A 16,246-nucleotide genomic window follows, 5' to 3' on the forward strand; every position below is an offset into this window, starting at 1 on the left:
GATCCTCACAACATCTCCTGCTCTACTCCCCTCTTATCTCCTCCTCCCACAACCGTATACAAGATTTCTCCCGTGCTTCCCCCCTACTCTGGAACTCTCTACCCCAACATATCAGAGTCTCGCCTACCGTGGAAACCTTCAAAAGGAACCTGAAGACCCACCTCTTCCGACAAGCCTACAACCTGCAGTAACCACCGCTCCACGACCAGCTCTACCTTCACCTACTGTACCCTCACCCATCCCTCGTAGATTGTGAGCCCTCGCGGGCAGGGTCCTCGCTCCTCCTGTACCAGTCGCTGTCACATTGTGTTCAAGATTATTGTAATTGTTCTTGTATTATACCCCTTTTTCACATGGAATAAATGGCGCAATAATAATAATAATAATACACTAACATTTCTGTTTGCTATGAGAGCGCTGCTGCCTAAGGCTATGTGCCCACGATGCAGAAATGCTCCGGATTTTTCCTGAGCGCTTCTGCATCTCCCTGGCAGAAAAAATGCATGCGGATTGTACATGCGTTTTTCCTGCCAGGGACATGCGGAAGTGAAGCGTTCTTCACATGCATTTCCGCATGCGGGTTGTCAAGGGCTTTCCAAGCGATTTTAGCATCACTTGGAAAGTGCAAGCGGCATGGATTTATATAGTGTGACTGTAAAAGAATGGTACCCGGGTTTGGAGAAGAGGAGACTCTCCTCCGGACCCGGGTACCATAGTACCTGTAAAAAAAATAAAATAAAATAAAAAATATACATTATACTCACCTTTTGATGGCCCCCGGTGTCCTTATCCAATGCGTCTTGGATTGCCTGCAGTTCACGGTGGACTAAAAGGACCTGCCATGCCGTCAGTTAGTCATGTGACAGGTCATGCGACCGCCGACGTCAGCAGTCGCGTGACCCGTCACATGACTAAATGACATCATGGCAGGTCCTTTTTAGACCATCGCGAGCTGCCGGCAAGCCAGGACGCATCGCTAAGGACACCGGGGGCTATCAGAAGGTGAGTATAATGTATATTTTTTATTTAATTCTTTTTTTTACAGGTACTAATGGTACCCGGGTCTGGAGGAGAGTCTCCTCTTCTCCAAACCCAGGTACCATCCGCACATTGAAACGCATGGAATCCGCATCTGCAGATCCAGTGATGCGGATTCCATGCGGTCCAATGCAATTAATGGCGGGGAAAACGCCGTGCTTCCGCAAAATAATTGGCAGTGCTGCGGATTTTTCCACAATGATAATCCACAGTGGAAATTTCCTCAGAAGGTGCACAGCACATGCAGATTATCATTTGGGAGCATGGCAGGCCTTCTACCAAGCGTTTAAGCGTTTTTGCAGGTGAATTGCCGCTGCGGAAACGCTTAAAAAAAAGCATAGTGGGCACACAGCCTAACTCCTCTGGCGGCAAATTCAGCAGACCAAATCCTTTGCTTTCCAGACATTATCTGTACAGGGTAAGTCTGGAGACTCCCATACACAACAGAATGCGGGTTCGGCCAGCTTTAGGCTGGTATGTATCCTCACATCCTAAAGGCTCCCATACAATGGATAGGATTATCTACTGTACTCTGAAATGGAAAAAAACGCACATACCTAGTGTATCCTTGATAAGATTATCCAGTTTTTGTTCCATGCTTGCTGACCACTCCTCCCATGGAATCTGCATACGAGTCATGATCTCTTGCTTGATTGAATTGATCACAAACAGCAAATTATCTGTAAAAATATATTAACCCCTTAATGGCGGAGCCAATTTTGACCTCAAGTAACAGGTCAAATTTCTGAAATCTAACCAGTGTCAATTATATGTGGTAATAACTCTGAACCGCTTCAACGGATCCCAGTGATTCTGAGACTGTTATTTTGTGACGTATTGTACTTCAAATTTAATTATTAACATGGTCGACATGATCTGCGTATATATTTATGAAAACATCGAAAATTTGACAAAATTAAAAATGTTTGCAATTTTCAAACTTAACCCTTAAATCACATAGATAGTTATACCACACAAAATAGTTGATAAATAACATTTCCCACATGTCTACTTTACATCAGCACAATTTTTGAAACATAACAAAAAAAAAATTAGGACATTAGAAGGGTTAAAAGCTGATCAGCAATTTCTCATTTTTCCAACAAAATTTAAACACCGGTAATTTTAGGGTACACATCACATTTGAAGTGACTTTGGGGGGCCCGTATGACATAAAATACCCAAAAGTCACATTAATCCATAAACTGTACCCCTCAAAACCACATTCAAGAAATTGATTAACCCTTCAGGTGATTCACAGAAATTAATGGAATGTGGAAGGAAAAAAAATGAACATTTTACTTTTTTTTTTTTTTCCTCCCACAAAAATTTTACTTTACCTCCAATTTTTTTATTTTCTCAAGGATAACAGGAGAAAATGGACTCCAAAATTTGTTGTACAATTTCTCCTGAGTACTTCAATACCCCATATGTGGGAGAAAACTACTGTTTGGGCAAACAGCAGGGCTCAGAAGAAAGGAGCACCTTTTGATTTTTTCAATGAAAAATAGCTGGGAGAGGACGCCATGTTGAGTTTGGAGAGCCCCTGATGTGCCTTAACAGAGGAAACCCTCCACAAGTGACCTCATTTTGGAAACTACACCCATCAAGGATTTTATCCAGGGGTATAGTGAGCATTTTGAACCCACAGGTACGACAGAATTTGATATCATTAGGTCATCATATTGAAAAGTTCATTTTTTTCACAAACATCTTGCTTTAGCCCTAAATTTCTCACTATTGCAAGAGGCAACACCAAAGGGTGGACTACACAGTTTGTTGCCAACTTTCTTATGAGCGCAGCGATACCCCAAAATGTAGTCAAAAAGTTCTGTTTGGTCAAACGGCAGAAGCAATAGTTGAATTTTGGGAAACAAATTGGCTGAAATAGATTGCGGGTGACATGTCACATTTACAGGGCCCCTAAGGCACTCAAACAGCAGAAAGCCCCCTCAACTTACCCCATTTTGGAAACTACACCCCTCAAGAATTTTATCCAGGGGTATAGTGAGCATTTTGAACCCAAAAAATACTTCAATACGATGACCTAATGTTAGTAAATTCTGTGAATATATCATCATTAGTGTTGAGCGCAAGTGCTTGCTACATGAGTTTGCATCGGGTGCTCGAGTGACATGCTTGAATAACGGCAATCACGTGATCAGGGACTCGAAAATCTGCCCCTGATCGTGTTTTTCCAGGATTTCAGCCAACCCTGGAGATTTTCAGACTCTGGGAGGCCCTATACCCTTATTCCCAATTGCTGTTTTAAAACGGCAATGAGGGAATAAGGCCCCTTAGCTGCCGCTGTTTTAATACGTATCTGTGGTCATTAAGGGGTAAAAATTTATTTATATTTATATATATATATATTTATATATATATATATATATATATATATATATATATATATATATAATATACAGTATATGCCAATAACGACATCAGCAGAGAGGTCATACAGAATGTCATATGCGCTTATTAAGAACTTACCGTATTCTGTATTCAGGCCCCACAGCTTAACTTTATTAGCTTCGTATTGGGCCTTTTTCTTTAGCCGACAAGCTCTGCAATTGAAGGAGTAGCCAAGTCTATTAAAAACATTCTACAAACTTATAAATTAATTCAGGGGATGTGAAAAAAGGTCAGAAAATGCTCCACACATTGAGAACATTGGTACATAGGTCCAGCCCCCAGTATCTGCACTTACACAAGGCAGATATAGGCAGATTTCATAAGTTCATTTACACTGCACGGTTATTGGGAAACAATTATTACTAGGAATGCTCATTCCCAATAATCGTGCAGTGTGAACAGGCTGCCGATCACCAAACAAACGAGCAAGACACTCATTCATTGCGTGAAATGACTTTTGGTTTGTTTCTGAACCATATAAGCCCTACAGTTTATCTTTTTCATATATTTAAATTAACACCTTCATCAGTCACCAAACAATATGGGATAAGTTACCTGGAAGCCAGTTTGTTTTTTTCTTTTCGAGAGCGTGGCCTGGCAGTTACGGGAAGCTCGGATACAGGCGTCAGGTCACTGATCACCTTGTTCAGTTTACGTAGCTCCCCTCCAATCTGTAGAAGCTTTTTGGGGTTGGGAGTCAAGTCTTCCACATCAGTTCTGCGAGACTTCTTTACTGTGTATTTGCCTGTCCACAAAACATTTAAGGTGTAATTCTAGTTCACTTGTCAGTAAATATATTACCATACAGATTGTAAATGCAATCTTTTAGCAGATGTTCTCATGTACATACTCTTATATACCACCAATGTCTTATCAGTAGAATAATGTGGAAACAGCAAAGGGACGCCCAGTCATCACTGATCATAATGCGCCCACCACAAGTCTGCAGATGATAAAGTGGTATGCCACTTTCCTAGCTTGGTTGTCATTTTCTTCTATTGATAGGACAATTTTGGCATAACCTGCTCATGAACCACCAATGTTAGGCGTGGACAATCCATTTAATTCTAATTATTAGTATTTACGCTACAGATACTTTTAAGTCCAAAGTTATTCTTAACTTTTTTTTATTAAATTTTAAATACTTTTTGTTAATCACTTCCTGATAAGATCTCAAGTAATCTATCACTGGCAGCTAATTAAAACAGCACAAGCCAACACATTACAACTGAACTAGATGAGATGATTTCAGGCACTACTGCCTGACCTATCATACTACCTACCATGATGAAAGCCATTTTTCTGATACATATTACTGGGCAGAGTGTCTCTGTTCCACTCAGATGGTCTCAGCATTGCTTCTTGGTCAGAAGGCATGAGCTGCTCACTGTATTCCCAAAAGTACCGCCGTTTCCCTCTTTTCCTTGATGACACAGCCGTTATCCCTTTTAAGTCGTCAACAGAGTCATTTTCATAACCTAAAGTAAAAACCATGTTATGATAGTGTTCTATCAAAGTCAGGGGTCTTGTAAAGATTCATTAGGTACTGACGTTGTCTTCAATGCAAGTTTCCTGAATATCAGGTGCCTAACAGAGGTATAAGTTCTGGACTCAATGTGAAGTCTGGTCATTAATACTGGTGTCTAATGGTGTTGAGCGCAAGTGCTCGCTACTTGAGTTTGCATCGGGTGCTCTGGTATGCACAGAGTATCGCGGGTGCTCGAGTGACATGCTTGAGTCCCCACCCTGTGTGTTTTGAGGCTGTTAAACAACCAAAAAACATGCGTGGATTGTCCGTGTATGGCAGGCAGTCCCCGCAGATATTTTTTGGCTGTCTAAGGCTGTGTGCCCACTATGCGTTTTTTTAAACATTTCAGCAGCGGCGATTCCGCTGCAGAAATGCTTAAAAACCGCTTGGTAGAAGGCCTGCTATGTTCCCCAATGATGATCTGCATGTTCTGTGCACATTCTGCGGAAATTTCCGCTGCGGATTATTATTGCGGAAAAATCCGCAGCACTACCAATTATTTTGCGGAATTGGGGCAATTTGGCCGCCATAGAATTGCATTGAATTGCTTAACATCTGCATGACTACATGTGCATATGCGGATATTAAGCGATTCAATCTGCGGATGGTACCTGGGTCTGGAGAAGAGGAGACTCTCATCCAGACCTGGGTACCATAGTACCTGTAATAAAAAAAAAAAAAAAAGAATTTAAAATAAAAAAAACACATTATACTTACCTTCTGATGGCCCGCGGTCTTCTATCCGGTACGTCTTGGCTCCCGATGGAGTAAAAGGACCTTCCATGACGTCAGCGGTCGCGTGACCTGTCACATAACTAAATTACGTCATGGAAGGTCCTTTTACACCACCGCGAGACAATGGGAAGACCGGAGAAGGAGACCGGGGGCCATCGTAAGGCGAGTATAATGGGTTTTTTTTTTTGTTTTGTTTTTTACATTTTTATTCTTTTTTTTTTAAACTAACTTGGTCACACTATATAAAATTCATGCCGGTTGCATGGATTTATATAGTGTGACCAAGTTGTCAAGCACTTTTCCAAGTGATCCTAAAATCGTTTGGAAAGCGCTTGACAACCCGCATGCGAAATCGCATGTGAAATACGCGTGACAAACGCTTGTCCCTGGCTGAAAAAAAGCATGTAAAATCCGCACGCGTTTTTTCTGCCAGGGAGTTGCAGAAACGCACAGGAAAAATCTGGAGCGTTTCTGCATCGTGGGCACATAACCTAACAGTTGCAAAACATACGGGCGGGTACTTGAGCACCCGTGATACTCTGTTCATACCAGAGCACCCAATGCAAAACTCGAGTAGTGAGCACTTGCGCTCAACACTAGTGTTTCCATCTGGCAGCAGTGTTTGATGTGACTACTACCTCTGCTTTTCTTTTAGCTGCTCCCTTGATTTCCAGGATATATAATCGTAGGAAGCGTGTATTAAAGGATTAGTGAAACCTATCATTTTCTGCAATGAAAATGTAATAAGTATAACAAGGTTGTTTCATTTATTTCAGAGGCTTTGAGGCTATTAAGACTAAATCGTTACTAGGGTGTAACTACGATTTAACTGAAGTTCCAGTTCTTGACACATCAAATAGTTCTGATTAATAAAGAAACTAGTGTGGCGATTGCATAAAACTAAAAATCAGAAGCACCCTGCGGTGTACAGCGCTGTGTACCCTACACTGTGCCCTTTTAGCTATGCTCAGCTGATCCATGGAAAATCAGAGTTGGAGGCGTACAGGCTCAAACACAGTATATGAGTCCATACACCGACCTACAAGGATAGCTGAGCTGATCACAGCCGAAGGGGTAAAGCACTGATCATCATCATCAGTACGGGTCTCAGCACCCACACCATTCACAATTATGGCCTGTGAGTCTGGCATATTAAAGTTCAGAATCAAATATAACAGTTCATTTTATGTATTCAAATTATTACCTGGTTCAGAGAAGGTGTCACTAATATCATCTTTATCATCCTCAAAGTCTTCTTCCTCTTCGTCCTCCTCCTCCTCTTCCTCTTCATTTTCAGACAGCTCATGCTCACTACCAAATCCCTCATCGTGATCTTCTTCATCCAAATCAACCTCCTCATCTTCATCTTCTTCCTCTCCTGGTCCTTCACCCTTGACCAACTCTGTAAGTCCCTCTGAGACAAAAAGTGAGTAGTTGTGCTCTTCCTTCTTTTGTGAGGGGTCAGAAACGGAAGCAGATACAGTAACATTCCCTTCCACGGCGCCAATGGTCACCACATTCTGAGGTGGGCAAAATAGCTTTTGAGTCTCTCTAAAAGGCAAGATAGCGCAGCTTTTCCGGCCTAATGAAGTCTCACCAATTGTTCTTTCCTGCTTTTTGGCCACTGCTCCGCAAAAACACGTGTTTTCCTTGGATGCGTCTAGTGCAACCACTGTGCTTGTCGGTCGGGTAGCAAGTACCGTGCTGATCTTTACCTTTGCTTTCTTTACATAGTCCTTGCATTCCACATGAATGTTGATCTTCTCCTCACAAGAAATATTAGTCTTTGCTGCCATCTGTGAACTTGCAGCAGCCTTGACGGCTTTTAGGGAGCAATCAGATGATGGCATGTCAGTTGGAGAAGTCTTAGATGCGCTAACTGGAGCACTAACCCTCCCAGAGGACACTTTCTTTCCTGGAAGAAATGTAGCTCTAGCGGCTAATAAGCCTTCTGTGTAACAAAGGGAGTCAACCACGGACTGTGAATCCTCGCTGTTAAGCTGAGCAAGTGTGGGGGTTTTACTGATGACCTCCTCATCTTGATAGGGACTTGAAAAGTCATCCAAGCCAAGATAGTCCACCTCCTTGGTTCCCCAAATATCACAACTTGTAAGCTTTGTATACTTTGTCAGATCCTCACAGTAAGTGTCCCACTGCTCCCAGTGAGAAGATAGGGATGGACCATTTCCCAGGATGTCAGCCAAAGAGTCCAAGGATTCCAAATCTTTGCAGTCTTCCAGCATTAGAAAATTATCCGTTGGGCTCTGCTGGTAACCCAACTCTCGATCCTGGAGAGACATTATACAAAAGAGTGTATTTCTCTAATAAACACAAAACTTGTGAGCCCACCTTTGGTTGACAAGGTGTGCAAAAAAAATAAAAAAATAATCGGGGTTAGCATTGTGTATGTGAAATCATTTTTGAGAAATTATATGTTAAACTGTGCATGAATGCAGCAAGGATTCCCATTATGTGGGTTCCCCCTGTCAATCAGCAACTGGAAGACAGGCTTCGACCTATGCATAGTAACAGAGAAATCTGCCAATCTAGAGAATGAGGAGATCATACATATAATGATATCAATAGACTCTTTGCTGCACAGTGAACATACAAGGTCTCAAAAACTGCTTCACATTAATTCCTAGGTGCAAGAACGCTGAAATCAGCGTGTCCGTCACTAATCCTAGCTGCAGGGACATGACAGACTTACTTTAAACAGCACATCTGAACAGTTCTTCATCAAACCTAGCTCTGTGCATCTAAAATGGCTTAACTAGCCAACTGATTTTAGTAATGTAAGGATTTTTAGTGACCACGGCTTACCAATTCATACATGAAGTCTGGGTCAGAGCTGGTGGCCAAAAGTTCTGTGCTCATTAAAGTCTGCTCAGCAAATGCAGGACTGTGAAAAGCGTCCCCAAAAGGAGGATCCATTCCACTTACACTTGGCTATGGAGGGATAGAAAGAATATAAAACAAGTGTCAATAATACAAGCACAAAGAAACAAACAAAAACATTTATGTAAGAGATGAGAGAGAGAAAAAACAGTTATAAGACTACAGCAGAGTCAAATATAGTCACAATTCCCAATCGGAAAGGGAGTAATCCGATGGCAAACAATTCCCTTCACAATGCACTATATAAAGATAGTTGCTTTGCAAAATAGCTTATTGTCCTAGGGAACTGTATATTAGCATGGAATTTCTGTTATAATGTGGCAGACAAATAATCTGCCCTGTTTTATACAGTCTAGCTAAACAAGGTTACAGATCTTTAACAAACAGAAATGCATCAACCAAAAATAACTACACCCAGAGTAGACATGGAATCGAAACCTAGCAACTGACTCGAGAAAAGAAACCAAGCATGTACAAGCGCTTCTCACTAAATTAGAATTGCATCAAAAAGTTCATTTATCTCAGTTCTTCAATACAAAAAGTGAACCTCATATATTATATAGAGTCATTACAAACAGTGATCTATTTCAAGCGTTTGTTTCTGTTAATGTTGATGATTATGGCTTACAGCCAATGAAAACACAAGCGTCATTATCTCAGTAAATTAGAATACTTTATAACAACAGCTTGAAAAATGTTTTTAAAATCCAAAATGTTGGTCTACTGAAATGTATGTTCAGTAAATGCACTCAATACTTGGTCAGGGCTCCTTTTGCATCAATTACTGCATCAATGCGGCGTGGCATGGAGGCGATCAGCCTGTGGCACTGTTGATGTGTTATGGAAGCCCAGGTTGCTTTGATAGCAGCCTTCAGCTCGTCTGCATTGTTGGGTCTGGTGTCTCTCATCTTCCTCTTGACAATACCCCATAGATTCTCTATGGGGTTAAGGTCAGGCGAGTTTACTGGCCAATCAAGCACAGTGATACTGTTGGTTTTAAACCAGGTATTGGTACTTTTGGCAGTGTGCACAGGTGCCAAGTCCTGCTGGAGAATGAAATTTCCATCTCCAAAAAGCTTGTCGGCAGAGGGAAGCATGAAGTGCTCTAAAATTTCCTGGTAGACGGCTGCACTGACTTTGGTCTTGATAAGACACAGTGGACCTACACCAGCAGATGACATGGCTCCCTAAACCATCACTGATTGTGGAAACTTCACACTAGACCTCAAGCAGCTTGGATTGTGTGCCCCTCCACTCTTCCTCCAGACTCTGGGACCTTGATTTCCAAATGAAATGCAAAATTTACTTTCATCTGAAAACAACACCTTGGACCACTGAGCATCAGTGCAGGTCTTTTTCTCCTTGACCCAGGTAAGACTCTTCTGGCGTTGTCTATTGGTCATGAGTGGCTTGACACAAGGAATGCGACACTTGCAGACCATGTCCTGGATACGGCTGTGTGTGATAGCTTGAAGTAATGGCTCCAGCAGCAGTCCACTCCTTGTGAATCTTCCCCCAAATTTTTGAATGGCCTTTTCTTAACAATCCTTTCAAGGTTGCGGTTATCGCGTTTGCTTGTGCACCTTTTTCTACCACACTTTTTCCTTCCACTCAACTTTCCATTAATATACTTGGATACAGCATTCTGAACAGCCAGCTTCTTTAGCAATGACCTTTTGTAGCTTGTGGAGTGTGTCAATGACAGCCTACATCTGTCAAGTCAGCAGTCTTCCTCATGATTGTGGAGCCTACTGAAACAGACTAAGGAACATTTTTAAACACTTCGGAAGCCTTTGCAGGTGTTTTTGTTAATTATTCTAATTTACTGAGATAATGACTTTTGTGTTTTCATTGGATGTAAGCCATAATCATCAACATTAACAGAAATAAACACTTGAAATAGATCGCTCTGTAATGACTCATTATATAGAGTTTCACTTTTGAATTGAAAAACTGAAATAAATTAAAGTAGATGGCTACTACTTTTTATTATACCCCCAATGTATTCCCCCGGGGCCCAAAAGGGTTTTTGTCAATACCCTGTGTTGCAGTTACTGCCTGTGAGTGGCACTACTGCGGGCTGCTCACAGGCATCACGTGACCTGCCACTGATGTCACGTCAAGTGAGGCGTGACATCAGTGACACGGTCCAAGCGGTGGATGCTGGGTTGTGGGTGGGGTTACCCCGCGCGGCACACCTAGCATCCACCACGCGCTTTCACAATGAATGAGAGGGAAAGCGCGTGGTGGATGCCGGGTGTGACGCGCGGGGTAACCCCACCCACAACCCAGCATCCACCGTGGAACGCAGAAGAGAGCGACCCCCGACTGCACCCAGAACATGACGTGACATCAGCGGATGTCAGAGCCGGCTGCAGCCGGAGTCACGTGATGCCTGTGAGCGGCCAGTGATAGCGCAGCCTGTGAGCGGCCAGTGATAGCGCAGCTCACAGGCAGTAGCTGCAACGCAAGGCATTTACAAAAACCCTTATGGGCCCCCCAGGGGGGGGAATACATTAGGGGGATAATAAAAAGTAGTGGACAACTCCTTTAACTTTTTGATGATATTCTAATTTAGTGAGAAGCACTTGTATTTTATGTCAATTAACTGGACACATTTCTATGGAATATTTTATGTTCACGACTTCATTTCTAAGTCTTTAAGGTCATATTTACTCTTTGCAACCAGATCATAGTTTGTAAAAGCGGTCATTGCTACAAAACGCCACAATTAGGCTGCAATTTTATGCGGAAATCCAAGATCAATAGATAGAAACTTCATAGGCTCAAAACAAGAGACACCATAACTGTATTTAATAGGGTATTCGCAAAATAATAAGTTATCCCCCATACATCATTTCAGTGATCACTTGCTCATCACTGGGAGTCTGACTGTTGGGATATGAGAAATCTCAAGATCTGTTCTTGGTGTTAAATGGGTGATCCGATGTCAAAGTAAATTTCATTGTGAATCCCTATTTATTTAGCGCCATAATCTGAGCTATTTTCTAATATATGTGCATTAACAATTCCCTATTAGTGATCAGCGAATATGTTAGGTTAACCCTTTCGCCGAGTATACTCGGCCGAGCACCGAGTATTTATAGAATGCTCGCGCTTTAAGTTTTCGTTGCTCCGTGAACATGATTTGCAACTGTTTGACAGATTTAATACATGTGAGGAATGCCTAAGAAACAGGCATTCCTCACATGTATTAAAATCTGTCAAACAGTCGCAAATCATGTTCACGGAGCGACGAAAACGTAAAGCCCGAGCATTCTATAAATACTCGGTGCTCGGCCGAGTATACTCGGTGAAAAGGTTAACAAAACATACTCGCTCATCACTATTCCCTACCGATCCCTAACTTCACTATCTAACTGTTCTCCTATTTTTTTCTCTACTACCTGTGTGATGATGATTTGTTTGAATACAAACTCACCTGAGGCATTTCAAAGCCAGGCTCTTCCAGATGTCCTGAATGGGTTTTCTTCTTCTCCAAAGACCTTTTGACAAGCTTCTTTTTATTATCAAAAAAAGTATACATACACTGAAGAGTAGAGATTCACAAGAGAGGACAAGGGAAACACAGGCACTCCATCCAGAGCCTGCGTCACAAACAGAACCTGAGAAGAAATAAAAAATGACCTAGGTAAGGGTACTGCGAGTGCATTCAATATTTCTGGTGAGGAGTAACTCCATGCCATAAATAAATAATACTACCTCAGCAAGGAAATACCCATATTCACATTGGTTTCCTCTGGAGTGCAGAATGTGAAATTTCTGCTTGCAGTTCAACAGGACATTTCTTCAGTCTTCTCTTGGGGAGTGCGCTATAACTCCATTGTTTCAGATTCTGCCAATCACAGCTCAGCGTCTGAGCCTGCTAAATAAGCTGCCAAGCTGTAATTGGCATATGCAGAGATGGGTGAGAGCGCACACCCTCAGAGAAGGCTCAGAAGAAACTCCCGGTTAGACTGCAAAGCCGAGATTTCCAGGAGAAACAAATGTGAATATCTCAGCAATGGAGTGATGCAGAAAAAGACAAAAAAAGAGCGACACAGTCAGGGATTTTTACAACGTGTTTCACTCAATTTTTAACAAGCGACAGATCCACTTTAAACTACTTTTATAGCCCACCCCCTCCTCCGAGGGGGACTTATCAGCTACTGTAATATTGCTTGTGTCATATAATGGAGTGCCAAGACGGCAATGATATTGGCCTTCAGCATGCCCCAGCTGCCATGAAAGCCCATCAACGCCAAGCAATCATGTTGAATGAGATAGAAACAGAAAATACACCCCAAAGAATCTACTTATAAGCTGCCATAACCGATTGACAGCATCACCTAAGTAGTCAAGAGCAGCTGTCAGAGCTAGGTAAGAGCCAGGTGCCAGATTTACAACTCTGCTCCTGAGCACAGGGCATGTTCCATACAAGCTGGATGTCAGGAAGGTGTTAATTGTCTATGTATATACATTACATGTGTGAAATACTGTAACCAGACAAGTAGAGAATTAAGGCTCCAGAAAGACAGGAAGCAGAGGTATTTAAAACCGTTCTAAAACACACGCTTCATTTTAAAACCCCAATTCTAAAAATGTTGGGACGCTGTGCATAACAAAATATGCAATGGATTTGGACATCTCTTGTAGCCATATTTTATTCACAACAGAACACATCTGAAAATTCAAAAAGCTACTCATTTTTCCATTTAATTTGATGAAATTAACTCATTTAGAAATTGCTGTCGCCAACACAATTCAAAAGGGTTGTGATAGGGTTAAAAAATGTTGGAAGAGTAAGTGGCACTAAAGAATAACAGCTAGAGGGTCAATTTGCAACTATGATTGTGAGTAAAAAGAGGATGTTAGAGAGGCAGAGTCTCTCAGGAGCAAAGATGGTCAGAGGCTCCCCAATCTGAGTATACAATTTGCAAAACAATTTCACAAAAAATGTTCAATGTAAAATTGAAAATACATCTATAGGAAATATCACCAGAAAGTTCAGAGGTTCTGGAGAAATCCATGTGCACAAATGATAAGGTCGAAGATCAATATTGAATGCTTGTGAACTAGGGTTTCTCAGGTGGCACTGCAGTAAAAACAGAAATAATTTGGCAGGTCAAATCACTGCATGGACTTGAGAATATTTCAGAAATCGTTGTCAGTGAACACAGTACGCCGTGCAATCCACAAGTGCAAGATAAAGCTCTATCATACAAAGAAGAAGAATTATGTCAACACGATTCAGAAACAATGAAGTCTTCTCTGGGTCAAAGCGCATTCAAAATTAACTGAAGCAAAATGGAAAACTGTTCTGTGGTCAGATGAATGAAAATATGAAATTCTTTATGGAAACCATGGAAGAGGAGCTCATTGTTAGCACACGTCTGATGGTATGGGGCTGCATTAGTCACTAAGTCACTGTGACATGGGCAGCTTACACATCTTGAAAGGCACTATTAATGCTGAGCATTATATAGAGGTTTTAGAGCAACATGTGCAACCATCCAGACAATGTCTATTTTAGGGAAGGCCGTGTATATTTCAGCAAGACCATGCCATACCACATACTGCATCCGCAATAGTATGGGTTCACAGAAAAAGAGAGTTCGGGTGATCAACTGGCCGCCTAACAGTCCAGACCTTTCACCAATAGAAAACATTTGGCGCATTATGAAACAAAAAAATCCAGCAAAGAAGACACAAGACTGTTGAGCAGACAGAATCCTACATCAGACAAGAATGGGACAGAATTATTCTCCAAAAACGGGTCTCTTCACTTCCCAGATGTTTACAGGCTTTTGTAAAAGAAGAGGGGATGCTACACAATGGCAGACATGGCTTTAGCCCAACTGTTCTGAGAAGTGTTGCTGCCATCAATTACTAAATGGGAGTTAATTTTTTCCAATGAAATGGAAAAAAACAAAAGGTAACTTAGAACCTCTGATAGGTTCTAGATTTTGTTGTGAATAACATATGGTTATAGGAGATTTCCAAATCATTGCATCCTGGTGTTATTTACAATTTACACAGTGCACCAGCTTTTCTGGAATTGGGGTTCTAGATTATTCATAATCTGTGCTACTAGTATTCAATAGTTTAGTTCATAACAGGAAAAGAAATCTGTAAATTCAGATCCCTTGCATGCCGGACACATGCAGCACCCAAACAGACGCCGCTGACTACAACAGGGATCATTACATTTCAAGCACAGAAGCCGGCATTTTGCCAAAGCAATAGAGCAGTACGATGCACTATTTGTACCGGTTAAAATGACAACATTTGTAAGAGTTTCCACCATAGATGTGAATATCAAAGTGTCTTACTGTTCAAGAACATTACCCTTCATACAACAGAAGTGAGGGGGTTTTCATTTTTACTTAATGGGTGAAAAGGAAGAGTTGCAGATCCACATGTAAATAGGTCAAATAAAGGCTCAAAATAGTAGAAAAAAATATCCCAAAAGAAACACTGAAAACTACTCCCATTTCCATTTTGTGAAATAAAAATATATTTGGTATTATCGCTTCCAAAAGTCCAAACTTTAACATATCACATATCAATAAGAAGGTATTGCTGTAATCGAACTGACCTGCACAATAAAGTTATGGTCTTATTTTTACAGCTCAGTAAAAGCCACACAAACAACTCTCAAAGAACAAAGATGCCATTGCTGTTTTTTCCTTCCATTCCACAAAGATTTTTTTTGATACTTCCCAATAAATTTAATAGTAAAGTGAATGGAGCTATTAAAAACGCTACATCTCGTGCCATAGAATTGGCATGGCAGGAAGGGATTAAAATCAGGCAAAACTAGAGGTTTAATAGAAGCTTCACTACAGAAGTAGTGTTTAGAAAGCAAGTGATGTTTGTAAACCGGTCAAGCATCCATTGCACAACCTTTCCTCTTGATTACACAACATTCAGAATCTAGGAGGAAGACATTTAAGGCATAGCACATTTGTCATGGTCAGTGTAAGGTTTCCCCCAGTGGAAAAAATGTGCAGGCATCAATGACAACACATTTCTAAAGCAAAATACAGTCTCTTTTTGCGTAATCGCAAATGCATACAAGTACAGGAAACCAAGATAATTTGTACATAACAAAATACATATCTAGCATTTCCAAAAGAAAAACATTTTTAGGAACCAAAATAAGACATGTTAACGAGGGCCTTGAATTGGTTTTCCAAAGACTAATATTGATGACCTGTCCTCAGTTGGAGTAACTACCCCCACTAATCAAGCAATTGAAAAGACCACAATGCACTGGAAGGAACACAGCTCCACATTTATAGTGGCTGTGAATCACGGTACTACAAATTCTCATGATCCCCCCACACATGTAAATAGGAGAGGGCTTGCAGTCCCATTCAGGGCCACTACACAATGTATGGAGCGGTGTCAGTCCAAAAACAACAAACGTGTTTTATTCCAAAGGTCACTTATTGTTATGAGAGAGCCAACTAAGCAACCCATAGAGCTTGTGGATCCCCTATAAATGTATATTTATATTTTACTGTACTCGTATGACTGAGCTACATAGAACATAAATTCACTGTCCCATCAACTTCACAGGGCATTTCTGTAACGTAATGCAATTTATACACAGAAACTAGCTATCTC

At 41.2% G+C, this 16,246-nt stretch overlaps 1 protein-coding gene across 1 annotated transcript in view; it reads right to left on the reverse strand.

The window, feature by feature from the left end:
- CREBRF (CREB3 regulatory factor) overlaps positions 1-16,246 on the reverse strand; it is a 45,852-nt gene that overhangs the window by 18,390 nt on the left and 11,216 nt on the right. Inside the window, exons 2-8 of the mRNA XM_073651305.1 lie at positions 12,057-12,240; positions 8,540-8,665; positions 6,921-8,004; positions 4,737-4,931; positions 4,009-4,198; positions 3,532-3,605; positions 1,596-1,718 (exon numbers count right to left, since the gene is read on the reverse strand). Of these exons, the coding sequence (XP_073507406.1) occupies positions 1,596-1,718; positions 3,532-3,605; positions 4,009-4,198; positions 4,737-4,931; positions 6,921-8,004; positions 8,540-8,665; positions 12,057-12,161 (1,897 nt within the window). The 5' untranslated portion in view covers positions 12,162-12,240. The remainder of the gene's footprint in view (positions 1-1,595; positions 1,719-3,531; positions 3,606-4,008; positions 4,199-4,736; positions 4,932-6,920; positions 8,005-8,539; positions 8,666-12,056; positions 12,241-16,246) is intronic.

This window comes from Phyllobates terribilis, unplaced genomic scaffold, assembly GCF_046119375.1.
Source record: "Phyllobates terribilis strain yellow unplaced genomic scaffold, ASM4611937v1 Scaffold_11__3_contigs__length_659146591, whole genome shotgun sequence".
Classification (NCBI taxonomy): domain Eukaryota; kingdom Metazoa; phylum Chordata; class Amphibia; order Anura; family Dendrobatidae; genus Phyllobates; species Phyllobates terribilis.